This window comes from Thunnus thynnus, chromosome 13 (assembly GCF_963924715.1).
Source record: "Thunnus thynnus chromosome 13, fThuThy2.1, whole genome shotgun sequence".
Taxonomy (NCBI): domain Eukaryota; kingdom Metazoa; phylum Chordata; class Actinopteri; order Scombriformes; family Scombridae; genus Thunnus; species Thunnus thynnus.
Window position 1 is genome coordinate 16468202 of NC_089529.1, and position 15449 is coordinate 16483650.

The 15449-nt window shown below is 37.7% G+C and overlaps 1 protein-coding gene, 1 long non-coding RNA gene and 6 other non-coding genes across 9 annotated transcripts; 1 reads left to right on the plus strand and 7 right to left on the minus strand.

The window, feature by feature from the left end:
* Nucleotides 1–2287: 2287 nt before the first annotated feature.
* On the minus strand, nt 2288–6072 carry LOC137195723 (uncharacterized). The gene is made up of 9 exons (XR_010931155.1): nt 5808–6072; nt 5172–5253; nt 4917–4962; nt 4634–4710; nt 4369–4435; nt 4089–4164; nt 3183–3238; nt 2920–2973; nt 2288–2402 (listed from the first exon to the last, which is right to left on the minus strand). It is a non-coding gene; the product is annotated as an uncharacterized lncRNA (long non-coding RNA).
* On the minus strand, nt 3045–3118 carry LOC137196329 (small nucleolar RNA SNORD65). Its single transcript, XR_010931244.1, has one exon. It is a non-coding gene; the product is annotated as a small nucleolar RNA SNORD65 (small nucleolar RNA).
* On the minus strand, nt 3328–3404 carry LOC137196324 (small nucleolar RNA SNORD49). Its single transcript, XR_010931240.1, has one exon. It is a non-coding gene; the product is annotated as a small nucleolar RNA SNORD49 (small nucleolar RNA).
* On the minus strand, nt 4249–4322 carry LOC137196330 (small nucleolar RNA SNORD65). Its single transcript, XR_010931245.1, has one exon. It is a non-coding gene; the product is annotated as a small nucleolar RNA SNORD65 (small nucleolar RNA).
* Nucleotides 4516–4590, minus strand: LOC137196323 (small nucleolar RNA SNORD49). Its single transcript, XR_010931239.1, has one exon. It is a non-coding gene; the product is annotated as a small nucleolar RNA SNORD49 (small nucleolar RNA).
* LOC137196327 (small nucleolar RNA SNORD65) lies at nt 4788–4861 on the minus strand. The gene has a single exon (XR_010931243.1). It is a non-coding gene; the product is annotated as a small nucleolar RNA SNORD65 (small nucleolar RNA).
* LOC137196322 (small nucleolar RNA SNORD49) lies at nt 5048–5119 on the minus strand. The gene has a single exon (XR_010931238.1). It is a non-coding gene; the product is annotated as a small nucleolar RNA SNORD49 (small nucleolar RNA).
* Nucleotides 6073–7080: 1008 nt separating the features above from the next.
* On the plus strand, nt 7081–15281 carry LOC137195724 (ras-related protein Rab-34-like). Of its 2 annotated transcripts, none has more exons than XM_067608307.1 (11): nt 7081–7306; nt 7663–7838; nt 8406–8497; nt 9471–9536; nt 10022–10159; nt 12180–12244; nt 12374–12425; nt 12525–12606; nt 12934–13024; nt 13157–13264; nt 14355–15281. In XM_067608307.1, the coding sequence occupies exons 2-11, from the start codon at nt 7791–7793 to the stop codon at nt 14414–14416; spliced, it is 804 nt and encodes a 267-aa protein (XP_067464408.1). In that variant the 5' UTR covers nt 7081–7306; nt 7663–7790; the 3' UTR covers nt 14417–15281. The 2 variants fall into 2 exon arrangements, with proteins under 2 accessions (XP_067464408.1, XP_067464409.1); XM_067608308.1 differs by having other exon boundaries at nt 7084–7306; nt 10058–10159.
* Nucleotides 15282–15449: the final 168 nt, after the last annotated feature.

Here is a 15449-nt window from a genome sequence, read left to right on the forward strand (position 1 = left end):
TCAAGCAAGTTATTTAAACTATTATTATATATGCGTCAATGACAGACACTGACAATGATGACAACACCCTTTAGATTATCCACCCGTTAGATTTTTGGCAGAGGACGAGTCCCTCAAGCTGACTTAAAGGTCAAAATAAAACACATACATACAAAATTAATCTTTGCATATATTGTACATGTTACAACAGCATCTTTAGTTACAGTTGTTGGTATGATGTATGCGTCTGCATCATCAATCCTCACTTCTAGTTTAATGAGGGGTAAGAAGTCTCAGGCCTGCAACAGAGAACAATACAGCATCTGTTATGATAAGGTATGTACAGTGAAACGGTAAAGTATGTTAATACCAAAACAAGATGGTTTATAGCTCTTATTGCACAACCTCATCACAGTAAAACACAATCTTATACTGTACACTCATTGAGCACTTTATTAGGAACACCTGTGCAATCTAATAAAACAGCTCTGCCATAAATTCTACATTTATGAAGCTTATACATTTTCAGTTTTTGTTGACATTGTCAGAAAGGTGATAATTCTACTTTATGTTTATTATTGAGGTCATAATGGGTGGTGGTGGTGGTGGTGGTGTACTGGAGTGTGTTACTAATATTTTGCCCTCCTCATGTATGTTAATAGAGTGGACAAAATATTAGGAACACCATTCAATACAACACACACCAGTACACCACCACCCACGACGACCTCAATAGTAAACATAAAGGAGAATTATCACCTTTCTCACAATGTCAACAAGAACTATGAATGTATAAGCTTCGTAAATGTAGAATGTGTGGCAGAGCTGTTGTATTGGATTGTATTAGATTGAACAGGTGTTCCTAATAAAGTGGCCAGTGAGTGTATATATAGTGTACGTGTGTGTTTCAGAACAGTTTGCTTCACACGATTGTGAATTTTCACAGGGGTCACAGTCCTTCGGGACCTGGCCTATTATTGGTCAAACACAGTGGCAGGTGGCACAGTTTTGGAGTTGCATACAGGGTGGAAACCCAGTTTCTCTGCCCACTTGAGACCCAGACATTGTTCTGAGCTGCTCGTAGTCATTATAGACTTGTTTTATTACAAGGTTTGGCTAATCTTAAAGGCTCTTGAAACTTTTAGTATTTCTCTATGATATTGAGCCTTTACTGGATTTTTTAAAATTAGATTAAGGTTCATTAAGTTCACCATGTTGTGAAGTTGTCATTACATAAAGAGATTTGAAAGAAAGAAGAGAACAGAACATTCTCCATGTTTAAGACTGCAGGGCAGGTGTGTTCTCACTCAGTCGTGACTAAAGGCAAGATGCATGAGAAAAAAAAAACATGCGGCTAATAAACAGACATTGCAATTATCTTCTTCAAAGCAAATACTTGGATCCTGAAGAACTAGTTTTTGTTTGTCTTACATTTAATCTACACACTTCAGGGCGTATGCTGTCAACTTTGAAAGACTTAATCCGATTTTTTTTCTTACTGACAATCCACAACCTTTGATAAGGATTTAATGAAGGTCACAATTAATGTAATAAAGTAACAGCACTCCCACTGGGCGGAGCAAGTGGTATGGAAAAACAAGATACAAAAACTAAATAATAAAAGAGTCACTGTTGGAGACACGTGAGATCATAGTGGCTAGGAACACATGCAGTCAATAACCTACACATACTGTTCTCTTATCTGAAACATAAACATGGTCGTACCAGAGTACACTGTCAAGTTGCCATAGAGACGCATTACTTCAAACCTAAACTCAGTACATTTGATGACTGGAGTGAAGGTGAAAAATACACCCTACTGGAAAAAATATTCAGAATTTAAATTAAGACCAGTCTTGAGTTATCTGTTGCATCCAAAATGTTACATTGGTAAAATAAGACATTTTTCCACATTATAGGTAATAAAGTTAATCACCAATCTATTGAATATTAAGTCTACCAAGGACAGACATCAGGAACAATGAAGTCAATCTGCATGACTACATCTGTACACACTGATGCAGTTGTTTAAAGTTAATTTGATAATGTAGAGGAGGCTGAGTGCAATATTTAATAAGTGAGGGGCACAATGAGACATTCAATATTATTGAATGTGGCAGAACAGACTCACTGGTGGTTTTATTGTCAGTAGTGTCTCCTTGACAGAAAGCACAAAATGTGGGAAGGATCACTTAACGGTAGAGATGTTTTGGCTCTTAGTTCCTACATGGGTACATTGGCGTCACCTTTACATTGGCTTTTAAAGATGTGCGTATTAGAGGCTCAATAAAAAAAGTAAACCATTAAGTTAGTTTATAAGACTGTGTTGACACTTTATTTAATCAGCTTTTACAAGGTGTAAAACATTTTTCTACAAACATGTTGACATCCATCTTCAGACAGTGTTCATGAGTCCATGGCACCTGCAGAAGAGACACAGATTAGATTTGGAAATTGAAACCATAAAATGGACTTTGGGTTGAATAACACTACTATTTACAGTGTCACTCAATATTCAAAATCAGGTTAGCTAACATGCAACAGAAAGAGTCTGACAGTAGGTGGGAAGGGGGGAAAAAAAATAATCTGCCCGCAAATCCCCCTGTCAAAAAATTGAAGCATTTGTCTTTTTTTTTTTTTTTTTTTTTTTAAATAAAAAAGGTCTAAATGAAGAGTTTAGAGTTTGTGTAAAGAAATATTCAACTGTCCACATTTTACTGCCATCAGTTTAATTGTATCGTTATGATGGACTGCTGCAATGACCCAGTTTCTCCTGTAGAGGGCATCCTATAGTAAAGGGATATGCATGTCCTATAGTTTGAAGTCTTTCTGAATGAAATTTCTGTGGTGCAGATATTTGCTTTGTCCTCCACTTAAAAAAAAAAAAGGACATTATCTCATTTTGTCATTTTCAGCTTACAAATAAATGAGATTTCTTACCACATGAAACTTTGAGGCATACTGACAAAGTCACTGCAGCCACTGGATCCAATTCTGGCGAACAAAAAAAGAAAGTTAGACAAAATAATTTCCATCAAGTGTGCAACGTGCTGCTGCCATTTAATGTTCAGAAAACCGAGAGTCACCACTGAACAATCTGCCGGTAATTCCAGCTATTTCAGTTTAGGTTTCATCATAACAAAAGAGCTAATTTACAGCTGGCAGTTAAGCTGACAAGCCATTTACTATTGTGTAACAATTACCTGTCATAATTTACTTCTCAGACTTCAGGGACAGGATCATACCGGCAGAACTGCACCTGCAATCAAAACAAATGTGGAAATCTGAGTAGGTAATTGTACTTATAGAAAAAAAACAAAAAACATCTCCACAATGTGTGGCTGTAAGTCTCAGAAAAGTGGATCAGAAACAATCGTCAGTTGTCGCATCGGACGGCACTTCCTACTCCAGTTTTCATCACCGACAAAGCTACTCTGAGCTTTTCAATTAAGTCACCATTGTACAAAAGTCAAAGCACTTTGACAAGTCATTTGGGATTTATCAGCTACAGGATTTGTTGGAAGTGGCTCAAAATTTAACCACCTGTGAAAAATGAGGCAGGTTGCCACAAAAAGAGGGTGAACTGTGATCCTGCAGTTTTGTGGTTAATGTCAGGTCTGCACCAGCTCCTGATTTACTGCAAATCAGTCATTACATGGGATCATCATCACCATCATTAGGATTTTACCAGTCTGCTAATTTGTTGTTTGCTTAATAATGCTGAACATGTGTGTTGAGGTGTTTAATCAACACAGTACTAAAGTGTTTTCACTGTACAAAAGGTGAGCTTGTAGAGAAGCTTTTGACTTAAAAAAAAAAAAAAAAAAGGCACAATGTAAGAATTCGCCATAATTTTAGTTTAAAAACATTCAAAAGTGAACTAAAAATAACAGAATGTTAAGAAATTACAGTTTTGATGTTATGTCAAAGACATCTATGTATTGTGTTGCAAAGGTATCTATTGAAGTTAGCATGCTAACCAGCTAGCCCCAGCCCATCCTGGGGGGGGGGGGGGGGGGGAAATGCTGCTCCCCATTTGTTTGGATCACATGGCCAATTCTTACACATTGCACCTTTAAAGAATGGTGTATCTAAAACTCTAAACTTACGAGGAGCATCTCAAAGCTGCAGTGCATCAGAAGATGAATCACTTCTTTCTGAGGAATCTTCAGTAACCAGCCCAACCTTGAGAAACCAGAACAAAATTGAAAGTTGTGAAATACTAGCAGAGTTCCAGTCAATTTGAGACTGATATTGTTCTCATTTTATGTTCAGAAAACCGATTATCACCACTGAACAATCTGCCGGTAATTCCAGCTATTTCAGTTTAGATTTCATCATGACAGAAGCAGCCGGTTGTCATTTTTAGGACAGAAAATGCAAATTCACCTGAATGAAATGAATCCTTTTCATTTAGCTGGTGTACTTGGGAGCATTTGCAGTCCTGCATGGCAACCTGAAAGAAAAAAAAAAAGACAAAAGTATAAGTAGAGAAAGGCAACTACACTGCTTTAGAAACAAGAGACAGCTTTGAAGAGTCAGAAAAGTGGATGAGACATCGTCAGTTGTCGCGTCGGACGGCACTTCCTACTCAAGGTTTTCATCACTGGAAGAGCTACATGATTACTGTGCTGATGGAGGCACGTTAACTCACCTGTCAGACTCCAGGCCTCCAGCAGGTGTATTTTCCTGGCAGTGTCATCTTTTAAGGCAGCTCACATACATTTTCAGCTACAGAAGAAAACAAGATTATGGTATGTTAACCAGTTTCACCAATTTTGACAGGTGACAGAACTGCATCATTTAATATTCAGAAAACCGAGAGTCACCACTGAACAATCTGCCGGTAATTCCAGCTATTTCAGTTTAGATTTCATCACTACATTTAAAAATGGAAACTGGCAAATTTTTCCAGTCAACAGACTTATTAAACCAACCTCTTCACTTTGGGTTTTCCATCTTCTGGCCTGGGCTCAGCTTCACCTGTTTAAAAAACAAATAAGTAACTTCAGTGACAAGTATGTAAAGATGAATCATGCTGAGACTCTAATGCAGCTCTAGAGGCTCAGAACAGTGATTGAAAAACATCGTCAGTTATCGCATCAGACGGCACTTCCTATTCACAGTTTTCATCATTGACACAAACTGCAGTAATACGACATCAGATAGCCGAGTGTGCGTCAGTCACTCACCTCCCAGGGACATAAGACCCAACTATGACTCCAATATGACATTTGTTTGACTCAAGAAGCGACTTGTCACACTGAAGACCACCTGAGAAAAAAAAGACATTCATGGTTTAATATAAATTACTTAAAGGACAGTATCACAATTTTTCAAGTCAGGTGCCCATATGTACATTGAAAAAGGTTTTTACTGTAATTATTCCTCCTGTTCACACTGTCTACTAAAAGACCTCATACAAATATGCTTTCAGTGTAAGTGAAGGGGAACAAATTCAATGTTATTTTGAGCAAAAATGCATTTAAAAGATTATCTGAAGCTTATGAGGCTTCAGCAGTCTGAGTTCGTCATATCAGGTGGATATCTGCCACATTTACAGCTTTTTTAGCATCAACTTCCCTCTGTGTTTCCCCGTTGAGCTGCGATAGAAGTATAGTTACAAAAAGAGGGTCTTTGGCACCTAAACATACTGTAACGTTGAAAGATAACTACTAGATTTGACTCATTTGGACGACTGAAGCTTCACATTAGCTTCAGATAAACTTTTAAATAGTTTTGCACAGAAGGAAGCTTGTGGATTTTAACTGCCATCACTTACATTGTAAGTGCATTATGGAGGGATTTTCTAATGCTGATAAACTTACTTAGTTTGTCTTCCATCTTTCACTCCACGTGGCTGCTTGAGGCCCGTTAAGCACGAGATGCTAACGTGAAACCACGTTTTCACCAAAGATACAAACTGACGTTTAACTAGCACGTGTTCACATTCACAATTAAACGATCATGCACTATTATTAAAACTCTTTAACATGTTAAATATGTTCTGCAGAGGGCCGGGGCGACTTAACGCCATGACAGAGGAAACGAAAAGAAGGAGGAATGGTGATGACAAAGTTTATAAAGCCTGACCGTCGCGGAAATGAAACGTCACTTCTTCTTTTCGTTCTTTGGTGCGCTACAAAGTGACGTAAGAGCGTCCTGTCGCCACCTACTGTACCGGAGTGTGAAAAGATACCAAGCACATTCAAAACTAATTGGATTCAAAGTTGTTTATTAAATTCTGATTATTTGCTAGTTTACACCACACACCATTTTTTAACAAACTAGGAGGAAGTTTTGTTTTGTCTTGTGACTTTTCTCCATCTAAACTGCCTTTGAAACTTTCTAAATATCACCAACAAGCAACATTGACATGGAAGTTATGTTTTGTACACAACTTTAGTCCTCATAAAATTAACATTTAGAACAATGAAATGATTTTGTCCAAAAACAAATCCGTATTCTTTAGGAATTGGCACCTTCGTGGTATTGATTTTGTATCAGAGTTGTTTAATGATAATTGATTTTCATATACTTACAATGATTTTCTGATGATTTATAACTTTTCTGTCACATATCGAGAGTTTGCTACTGTTTTTAAAGCTATTCCAGGTGGTCTGTCCCACTTAATGAAAAGCTATATTGGGTATAAAGATGTTAAGACCACAAACCATAAAACTTGGTTTATGACCATATAAATTCTGTATATCCAGTAAGGCTTGAGAGAAATACATTTTAAAAACCTACATGATATAAAATGTTTTTGTTTCACGTTTTCCTTTCTGTATAAATGAATCACTCCCCCCCTCTTTTTTTCAATTGTAATCAGTTGTCATTTCCATCATAAACACAATTTTAAACTTTCTGTTAAAGAAGTTATAATATATTTTGAATTTAAAGACCTTAACACTGATTTTATTGTTAATGTGATGATTATAATGGGCAAGTTTTTTTTATTCACAGATGTCTCTTTTCTATCTAAAATTCAACCATGACCATAAAAAAACAACAACAACAAAACCAAACATTTTTATCCACAGCTTTTACCATATTGTGTATTGACCTTGTTGCTCACTGCGGCCACATGATGGCGCTGTGTGACAGGTCAGCCTCTGTCTCTCCTCTCCTCACTAATTACACGGAGTCTCATTAATTGCGTGTCTGTCTGTCTGCAGACTCAGTTCGTTGCTGTGGGCGTCATTTTGTTCTGGATTTGTTTTCTCGGCAGACTTTGGATATCACATCACATCATCTCCGGACCAAGACTCAGCATTATTATTATTATTACTATATATATTTTTTTTTTACCATTCAGCAGTGTCAGGTAACGTTATTTATCTTATTTAAACACTTTTACATTTTTAGACCGTTTTTGTTTTACAACTAATTTTCTCTTTTCCTGCTCTGCGGATGGTCCATTCCATCACACCATCCTCAAACCTTGACCTACAAACTGAGCAATGAAAACTTAAATGAGAAATTACAGTGTTGCTTTTATTGTATTCTAACCTATTAAATACACAGAATAGTGTACAGTTTACAAGGCGGCAATTACAGTTTGTCAGGGCGGCATCATGTTTAGCATCACTTCAATCTGCTCCTGTTTGTCAGATGGAAAACCAAACAATTATTCATATATGAAATCAACATTTTAACTCTTTGATATTTGCTCTATTTCAGGAAAACTTGTTGAAGGAGTGGTGAAAAAAAGAGTTAAGTGTGTGTGTGTGTGTCCTCTTAAAGTGAATGAGCAGTGTTTGGCAGCCTGTGTGTGTGCATGCGTGTGTGTATTGATCCACAGTAGCAGCATGTTGCCACCTGTGAAGAAGGACCGGATTATTACTCAACTCCCAAAGGTTAGAATAACACACACACACACACACACACACACACACACACACACACACACACACACACACACACACACATGCTCTGTAATGCAATTACTTCTAACAGTGTTACTATTGATGATGAGGTTGTTTAGAGTCTCTTTGCTTCTCTGAACGGGACTCCTTCAAAATGTTGCTGTCCTCTGCAAACCTTGTAACTCCAATCTCTGCCCTTTTCATGTCTTTCACTCCTTTTGAAGGTTTTTTAATTCTTTTCTGTGAGCTAAGAAAGCTTCACTACTCAATTTGTCAAATGAGGCCTTGTAGATACACTTTAGAAAGTTATTGTGGTCTAAATGAAAGCAGGGTGGATACTTTGGAAATACAAGGTTTTCACTGGACAGCAATGATTAGATAATGAACCAGAGGAAGGTTGTAGTGGTTTTAGTTCAGGGAAGTAGCTGCTTCTCCATTTTTGGATTTTCTATGGCTGTCTTATTTACCAGGCACCCCTATTCCAAGAAGAAATACATACCCTTTTTATCTTTTACTTTTCCCCCATTTGTTTCTTTCTGTGTCTCATTTTCTTTACAGTGTTTCAGTCCAAATGCAGCACTGCACATCAAAGATGCCTTCCACCCACAGGTGAAGGCTGTCTGCCAGGTAAAAAAGACAGACACAGTGAGGTAAGATCACACTCCCTGCTGTCCATCCTGCTAAGACACACTCACTGTGATATGTGTTAAAATGAATTGAATTAGTTCTGGCAGGGCTCTTTAATGTCATGCTATGTTTTCTATATCAGCTGACAGCCACACCCATCACATCTCACTGCATTGATCAGGTGGTTTATTTAAAGAATAAGGCTGGTGACACTTTATATTTTAAAATAAGTAGATTAAAATAAGTAGTTTCATTTTTAAAGAAGGCTCAGGACACTGTAGTTTTTTAGTAAGTATTACTCAAACAGGAGTAAATAGTGCATTTGTTAGGGACTATTTTCAGTCGTGGATTAATACACATTTAATGCTCTAGTGAGTATATCTTTTGGTCTTTTCATGGCCTTACATTCGCCACCACAAGAGCTTCCACTTGGGTCACTTCTGCTCTTCTTCTAAGCAGCTTTGATGAGCATTTTGTGGATGATAACCCTCTGATGACATCACCACCGTCAATAACAGCTCTCTCCCTTATTGTTCATGAATTACTCATCTGTAACAACATGTAAAAATAAGTAGACAGCACCTCCCACACATGTAATTTTTTCTTTGAGAATCAGATTTGTGTATAAAGTCCTCTCTCTCACACACACACACATGCAAACTCTAGATTTACTGAATTAAATTGATAAAGCAGAGTTAGAGCTACATCTGTGCTTTAAGTAGAACAGGGGACAGGCTGTTTAAATCAAACATAAATTAGTTAAATTAGTTAAGTTAATAAAACCCTTCATCTTCAACATAAGAGAAGACTGAGGAGCATTTAAGGTTCAAAGTTACGTATTCTATTCACAATTTGCCATAAAAGAATATAAAAAGTTTAAGGAGGCGTGTGAGACATAAAATTAAGACGGTAAATTAGTCAACAGTGATCATGTTGCTGTGTATTTCATGCTACATGCTTGAATGATTGTTGACAGACTTGGTGTTGTGTTTCTAGCTTTAATATCGCCAAAGTCATCGTAGTGGGCGATGTTGCAGTTGGGAAAACATGTCTGATCAGCAGGTAAGCAGCAGTCGTGGATAATCAGATAAAATACAGGATCATGTGGTTCAGCAGTAGCCCTCACTCTGACTTTTCCTCTGTAGTCGTAGCTGCAGTTTTCTTCCAAATCCTCATTCAAGTTTTAACTGAGTTTGTGTGAGTTACCTCCAGGATGATACAGGAGTAAGATGAGCAAAACTAAGTCAGTTTATACCTTCATTAGATCTGAAATGTCATTCAAGGTGACAACTACAATGACACAAACCTACACGCTTTTTTCTCTAATCAATACATCATGTAGGATAAAAAGTAATTTATTAGTTTGGGGTTTTTAGTAGTGATCAGTCAGAATCATCAGCTTTAAGACATCACTTTGGTTTACACAAACTTTTCTGACATTTTCAACATTTTATAGCCAAAATGACTAATAAATTAATTAATCAAAACTAGCTGATAGATTAATTGATATAGAAATAGAGAATAACAATTGTTTTTTGCATCCCTAGAATAGTTTCTCTCTCTCTTTACTCGGTTCCTGTAAGGTTCTGCAAGGGTGCGTTTGAGAAGAACTACAAAGCGACCATAGGGGTGGATTTTGAGATGGAGCGTTTCGAGGTGCTCGGTGTTCCCTTCAGTTTACAGCTGTAAGTATTTGTCTTTACGTCAGAGAAACATTCAGTTCATTGATTCAGCCCAACAGAACTCACTTACTGTGTTAACATATAATTGGGCTCAAATGGGTTGACAAAATCCAACATTTGATCACATACCATGATGAAGTTAAAATTCTTGGACATCTGAACAGTCTGTATCTAAATGAAACTGCATGATTTGTTAATTCTGAGTCTACTGAACATCCTCTGTATAATTAAGTTGATGATGTTTAGACTGTTAAGTGGACCTTGAATTACACGTTTTGCCTTCACTGTGTTGGCTTTAGCCGCGGATGAAAGTGCACACTTATGTAATTTTAAGGTTAATATCCCAGAGAGACTGACAGCATGGGACAGTTAATGAGTTGAACTCAAAGTGAACCTCTAAAGTGACTTTACTCTTCCAGTGGTGAATCATCAATGTTTTATCTTCTGGCACTCTTTCCTTCCTTTCCTCTTCTTTTCCATGTTGAGCTTTTTTAAAGGGGCACTCCACTGATTTTATACTGTATATACACATCATAGTAAGTAATACCACTCAGCTGTATGATGCCTGTTGTAGCTCTGGAGGAACTTTCTTAACGTCTGAGAAAATAACCCCTGATGATGTCATCAGGGTTATTTTCTTGAGTTAGGCTTGTGACTTCAAATATCTGACACAAAACCTGCACTATAAACGGGACATTTACTGTAACAATATCTCGTGATCTTTAACCCAGTACGTACAAGTAAGTCTATCTGCGGACTCTTAGTGTCTACATGACACACCCATTTGGTTAGGTTTAGGCATGAGCAGTGAGACAGTTAGGGTTAGGACTAGGGGTTAGGGGGTGGTCTAATAATGGAGGCTTGAGTTGCACTATGGGAAATGTAGTTTGTTCTTATCCAGTGTTTTATAATCTTGATTTATCAGACAAAGTCAGGATATCTTAATCTCTGCTGCTTCAACTCTGTCAATCTTTTTCTAGCCACAATGTGGCTTTAAGGATGCCAGTGTGTGTCAGTCTTTGGTCCAGACTGAAATATCTCAGCAACTCAAAAGTCCTACTTACTGACTTTGATGATCCCATGACCCTCCATCTAGCGCCACAAGCAGGTCAAAGTTTTGACTTATCCAGTGAAATATCTCAATATCTACAAAATGGATTGGCACAAAGTTTTATACAGACATTCATGGTTCCCAGATGATATGTCCTAATTAACTTGATGATCCCCTGGCCTTTCATTCATTGACACCATCAGGTCGAAATTATAATTTGTCCAACTTTGGTTTAACTGCAAAATTGATGACATCAACATCGATCCAACAACCTGAGCTGTAGTTTGTGTTTAGTGCTAATTAAATGTTAGCATGCTAACGTGCTAAATTAAGATAGGGAGCATGGTAAACATTATACCTGCTAAACATCAGCATGTTAGCATTGTCACTCTGAGCATGTTAACAAGCTGATATTAGCAGCTCAAAGCACTGCTGTGCATAAATACAGCCTCACAGAGCTGTCAGCTATAGACTGTTCACTCATTCACTACATCCAACAGACATGGAGTTGTTTATCATATAGCGAGCAGTAACTCAAGACAATGACATTTATAAATCATCATCATTTCGCATCATTGTTCACAGATGTAGAGTTGCACAATGGTCATTTTTGCATTGATATTGTGGGATTGTTAGTAGAAAGTAGAGTACAACCAGGGGACACTACTTTTTTCGTTCCACTGATGGAAAATTTGAGGGCATTAGTGGATAAATTTACACACTAAATAGTGCACTAGGTATATAATAAATCTGTCTTTTGCAAGTCCCCTACTCTTTGGGTGTGAAATACTAAATAGCTGGAGTACCCCTTCAAAAAGATTATAGTCCTACTATTTCCTTATGGCTCCATTCTCAACCCCCAAAATGTTGTCTATTGCATTACCAAAACACTTCATGTTAGTTTGAACATGAAAGCATCTGACACCAAATATCCCACTGAGAATAATAAGAGCTGAATCTGATCTATTTCAGGTGGGATACAGCAGGTCAGGAGCGGTTCAAGTGCATCGCTTCCACGTATTACAGAGGAGCACAAGGTGAAATGAGCAGTGCATTAATACACCCCTCACATTTGACTAAAGACTGACACAGTGTTGTCTCTCTGAATGGTGACAAAGCAAACACATGCTCTTTGTTTTACTTCTGTTCATACTGTTTTTCTGCAGCTATCATAGTGGTGTTTGACTTAAGCAGTGTGAGCTCTTTAGCACATGCCAGGTGAGGAATATTATATTATGATCTAATAGTTATACCATTAAAATGCCATTAGAAGTGATATGATAACTTGTGTGTGTGTGTGTGTGTGTGTGTGTGTAGGCAGTGGCTGGAAGATGCTATGAAGGAAAATGACCCATCCAGTGTTTTACTGTTCCTCGTTGGTACCAAGAAGGACCTCAGTGTGGGTACAATTTGTCAAAAAAATTACAAAAATATTAGTGACAGCCAAAGTATTTGAAGTTATAGATTTAAAAAAAAAATAATCAATGTTAATTTTTTAAATTAGTTTCATGTAGTTTCTATTTTTGTAAAGTAGTTTTGGCAGGAGAGATTTTAACAGTAATAATAAAAAATACAGTAAAAATGTCAGAAATATATAATATCTTACTTTATGATAACCTTAATTATATTAAAGCTGCAACGATTAGTCGATTGGTCGAGGGGCAGAAAATTAATCGCAAACTACCTCTTTGCTGTTCCCACTTCCCTCTTTCTCTGTTTCTCTCAGTCTCCTGATCAGTTGGCTCAGGTTGAGCAGGAAGCCATGAGACTCTCTGAGGAAATCAAAGCAGAGTACTGGGCCGTGTCTGCAAAGTCAGGTGGGATTCAAACACACATTGACACAGATAAATCCCCATCTCCCACCGGCTGACTCCCACATTCATCAGGCTCTGTTTTTATCCTCTTCTTGTCTCGTTAAACTCCTGCCTCTGTTGTCTTTATCGTTGCAGGAGATGGTGTCAGGGATTTCTTCTTCCGTGTGGCCTCTCTGACTTTTGAGGCGAACGTTCTGTCTGAGCTGGAGAAAAGTGGGTCGAGGCATGTCGGTGACATTATCAGTGAGTCGGTTCGCTCCAAAAAAGTGTCATTATTCAAAAGGGTGGCATCACATTTTCATATTATTATACTTTGATTCATTTGCCAACCAATTAGCTCTTCATGGGAACGACTGTGTCTCCAAATGTCAAGTTCTCAGTAATGATGATACTCTTGTTTTTTGATTGACAACCATTTATCCTGGAACTCATACAAGCTCAAAGGTTGCAGATTTTTCCCAGGCGAACCTTTCTTCAGATATAGTTGAAGCATGGCATTCAGCTTTTCTCATGACACAGATGAACTCAGCTCTATGGCTCTTGCGTGTTTTACACCTCGTAAGGTTGAAATCAAAGAATTTAGAGGACAATGCTGGCGTTATTCTCTTTTATTATTCTTCTTGTCAATAAATCCCATGAAAAAACAAAATATATAACATGTTAATCCATCTCTCAGTACTTTCTGACCTCCCTACTCTGTCTGTTGTACTCAACTGCAAACCTGTCAGTTACTACTGAAGATCTTTAAAATAAATCAAACAGATGTAAATTCTGCACTTGCGGGGGTCTATTTTCAGATGTGGATTGATACACATTTTGTGCTCTGGTGCAGTGGTTGCAACCTTTTTTGGCCCCATAAAATTAAGCAATGTGTACTTATGACCCCTCATCACAGGTTATGGAATTGTGAGCAGCTCAACCGAAAAATTATTTTTATTTTACTTGAAGGATTTTTTTAGAGGCCTGAACATATAAAAGTATCCAGTTTTTCAAAAGGAAAGAAATAAGTAAGAAAAACTTTCTTTCTTATCCATTTAATCATCTTGTGGCCACTGAGATTTTTTGTGGGAACCACTATTCTAGTGTATTTACAGCAGCTTGAATGGCTCATAACGAAGGAAGATGTCACCCAACACTGTGGCTTATTTATGTGTCTTTTTATAATTGTAGGCTATTTTGTTAGTTGGATCAGTTTATTGTTGGTTTTGGTGTTTTTGTGGGATTTGTTCACAATAAGTAAAAATATAAAATATCGCCAGCCTTATCATTTAAACCTTCCCACTAACTCAGATTTCCCCCTTTTTTTTTTTTGAAATATGTGTGCTCCAAACAGGGATCACAGACAGCACAGAGAACGATCACAAACCCAGCAAGAGGAAACCCAACTGCTGCTGATGAGAGAGAACAAAGTGACCATCTGGATACTTTACTGCACCAACATCACAGCTACACAGAACAGCACACTGGACAGGAAAATGAAACTGAAATATGGACTCAGTGTGCTCAGTGTGGACACGGGTATCATGAATAGACCTCATAAACTACATTGTGTTGCATTAGTGGCACTCTGCAAATCATCTGAGAGGGAAGTCGGGAGTTGAATTCTGAGTTGTAAACAACAAGAAGTCAGTCAGCAGAATGACCTGAATAGTGTCCTCTGAGGAATGTTTGTACTGTTGGCCACGGCTACAACAAATAAAGCTTTGTGATATGCTTGGCCACGTAAACATTTATCAAAAGAGGAAGATTATTCTGTTTTTTTTTTGTTTGTTTGTTTTTTGGCAGCATACCGCCATTAAACTGCACTTGCTTGATGCTTTCATAAATGTGTCTGTCTGTCTGTCTCTCCAGTAACATTTTTCTCCATTTCTGGATGAAATGTCAGAACCAGACTTAATGCATTTTTTTGGTTTCCTCACTGGTCTCCTGTCATGTGTCTGTGCTGCTAATGTGATGCGTACGCCGGCTCCCATGACCGCGGTCATACTCACAAACGCATCTCTCTCCTCTGACATAAGGGCTCCCATGATCTCGAAAATGGAGAGATTGTTTGCAAGCACAGAAATGAGCAGTGAGTTTTCATCTGAAGCCAATTGATTTCCTCGCTCAGTAAAGTCAGACAGAAGGATGTAGTGTTGCCGAGCGCTCGTTAAGATGTCGTCATAAGCCTGCATATGTTCTCTCTTCTGTCCTATTAAAAGTAGATATACTTTTATTATAGCTCATAGATAATGGATTGTAAATAAACTGGTTTTGATCAGTGTGTTGTCCCTTTCCTCCTGTAAAAATCAGGAAAGCAAGGTGGTGTAAAACATGAAGCAAAAAGGTTGGGGGAAATTCTTCACATTCTGTTCCCAGATAATCATATTTCTACCATGAAGAAAATCAAGAATGTAAACACCCACCCACTCACACACATCACATGTCC